Genomic DNA, 2,490 nt, shown 5'->3' with positions numbered 1-2,490 from the left:
CCAATTTTTTATATGACCATATGGTTACAGTCTTCTACCTCTTATAATAAAATTTTTTGCTAATAGTTTATATTTATGCTATTATATAACATGTACAGTGGTATGGCTTCAGTGTTACATGAGGGCTCTATGAATTTCCTGTTGAACTGGTGATTAAAGTTTATGTTCTTTCAGTATAATTTGTAAACTGCACTTCATTCTGGATTGTAGAAGTGAATATTCATTCTACTTTGACTCACTAGCCCTTGTTTTTCACAGGATAGAACTCCATTATTCTTAATGCTAACATTTCAATAAAATGTAATAGAAGTTCTGTCCATAAATATCTGCATTTATTGATTTTAGCAATCTCACTGAAATTTATTAATGGTGATGACAAAATATTCATTTTGAAACAGTTTTGCTATGTTGCACACTATGACTTGAAAATAGATGGTACTGTGATTCTTGAACATACAAGTCCCAACTTAGAAAACTTACTTCAATACATAGTTCACAGATGTGAGTATTGCCATAATTTAAAGGGAAAATTCTTGAATGACTTAATTATGTCCAGGAACATGGCAATAGGAATAGGACTCTCACTTCAGAGTACACTTGGTATTCTTGAAAATTTCTCTCTTCTTTTCTACTATATAATTCTTTATTATAATGAACACACATTAAAGATTGTAGACATGATTCTTATACATGTGTTCACATCTAACTCCTTGATCATTATCTCCAAAGGACTCCCACAGGTAATGGGAGCTTTTGGGTGGAACCAGTTATTCAATGATGTTGGGTGCAAACTTATTTTATATGTTCAAAGACTTGGCAGGAACATGTCCATCAGCACCACCTGTCTCTTGAGTGTCTTCCAGGCAATCACCATCAGCCCCAGGAACTCCCACTGGAAGAAATTTAAAGTCAAATCAACAAAGTTTATGTGCTTGTCTATTTCTCTCTTCTGGATCTTGTTTATGCTAGTAAATATGCTTTTCCCTGTGTATACATCTACAAAGATGAATAGCAAAAACAAGACACAAAAGAGAGATTCTGAATTCTGCCATTCTCTAGGCCGTGACAAAATAGTAGATTTACTGTATACAGCATTTTGTGTGTTTCCTGAAGTTGTATTTTCTCTGCTCATTGTATATTCTAGCACCTTCATGATTGTAATACTTTATGTACACAAGAAGAGGGTTCAACACACGCTCTGTGCTTATACTTCTCCAGGAAGCTCCCCTGAAATCAGAGCCACACAGACCATCTTGATTCTTGTTTGTACCTTTCTAGCATTTTATACTCTTTCTTCAATTTTACAAGGCTATATTGCTCTTTCACGTGATCCCAGTTGGTGGGTAATGAATACCACAGCCATCATTTCTATGTGTTTTCCTACTCTAAGCCCATTTGTAATGAGTCGTGATTTCACTATTTTCAGATTCTGCTTTACTTGGATAAGAAATATAGAAAAAATATGCTCTTGTAATAAGAAAATAAATTGAAGTTGTTTTTAAAAGTTTTAAAGATGAAGATCTAATCTTGGGTCACTTGTGTCATTCAAAGTATCTGTGTAATACTGAAATAATATATGGCAAGAACACATCCATTTAATCATCATTTCATAGCAGAATAGTATGATATTCTCCCTTATAGCTTGTAACCTTAGTGGGTCTATGATCTTGTTATAATGTAGTTGGTTATTTGAGTTATATTTTTCCGCTATATTACTTTATTATTGATTTATTGAACCTACCTTTTTTTTTGTGATGTTACCCAGGAGGTACATGTCTGGACATTTTTTTCCTCCAGTAGGGACAAAAGAACTACCAACAGTATGTAAGCAAACAAATTCAGATAGCTGCAACTGCTTTATTTATTCACACTTTATGATTCTAATATTTTACATATATGTATACACACACACACACACACACACATAAACCTAGCATATTCAGTGGCAGGCAGTACACACAACATAAAGTAAACTTTATGGTATTTAAAAGTACTTGAACAACAGGGCAGATCTGAGAGAATTTTGGAGAACGTTTTACTATGATCAAGACATAGCATATAAAAATTTTAAGGAATTCATAAAAACTATAAAAAGTACTGGTGGAAGTGACTTGTGTTTTAATTAAACTCTACTAAGTGTTTGAGTTTTATCTGGTGCCCATAGGAGCAAAGCAGAGATAAAAGAAATAGGAAGTTCTACTCTGCATATTCAAACAATGGCTCATTGGCAGAAATCTTGGTCATTTTTCTTGAGGCTATAAACAAGTTAGGTCACATCTCCTTAAACTGGCAAAGGAAAAATGTGTTCAAGAACAGCAGCTGACTGAGACAGGTGCAGATATTTACAGCCAACCACTGGACTGATGTAAGGATCCCTCTGGAAGAGTTACTAGGAGGATCAAAGGAGCTAAAGGGGATAGCAATCACATAGGAAGACCAATGGTATCAAGGATTCTGGGAGGCCTGGGGTGAGCTTCTAGAGACTAAGCC

At 34.5% G+C, this 2,490-nt stretch overlaps 1 protein-coding gene across 1 annotated transcript; it reads left to right on the top strand.

The window, feature by feature from the left end:
- Positions 1-395: 395 nt before the first annotated feature.
- Positions 396-1,538, top strand: LOC114637340 (vomeronasal type-1 receptor 4-like). The gene has a single exon (XM_028785570.1). It carries the CDS (start codon positions 549-551, stop codon positions 1,488-1,490), a length of 942 nt encoding a protein of 313 aa, XP_028641403.1. The 5' UTR covers positions 396-548; the 3' UTR covers positions 1,491-1,538.
- Positions 1,539-2,490: the final 952 nt, after the last annotated feature.

This window comes from Grammomys surdaster, unplaced genomic scaffold, assembly GCF_004785775.1.
Source record: "Grammomys surdaster isolate TR1022 unplaced genomic scaffold, NIH_TR_1.0 125276, whole genome shotgun sequence".
NCBI lineage: Eukaryota > Metazoa > Chordata > Mammalia > Rodentia > Muridae > Grammomys > Grammomys surdaster.
The sequence above is the reverse complement of the archived record's forward strand: the minus strand, read 5'-3'. Positions and strand labels throughout refer to the sequence as shown.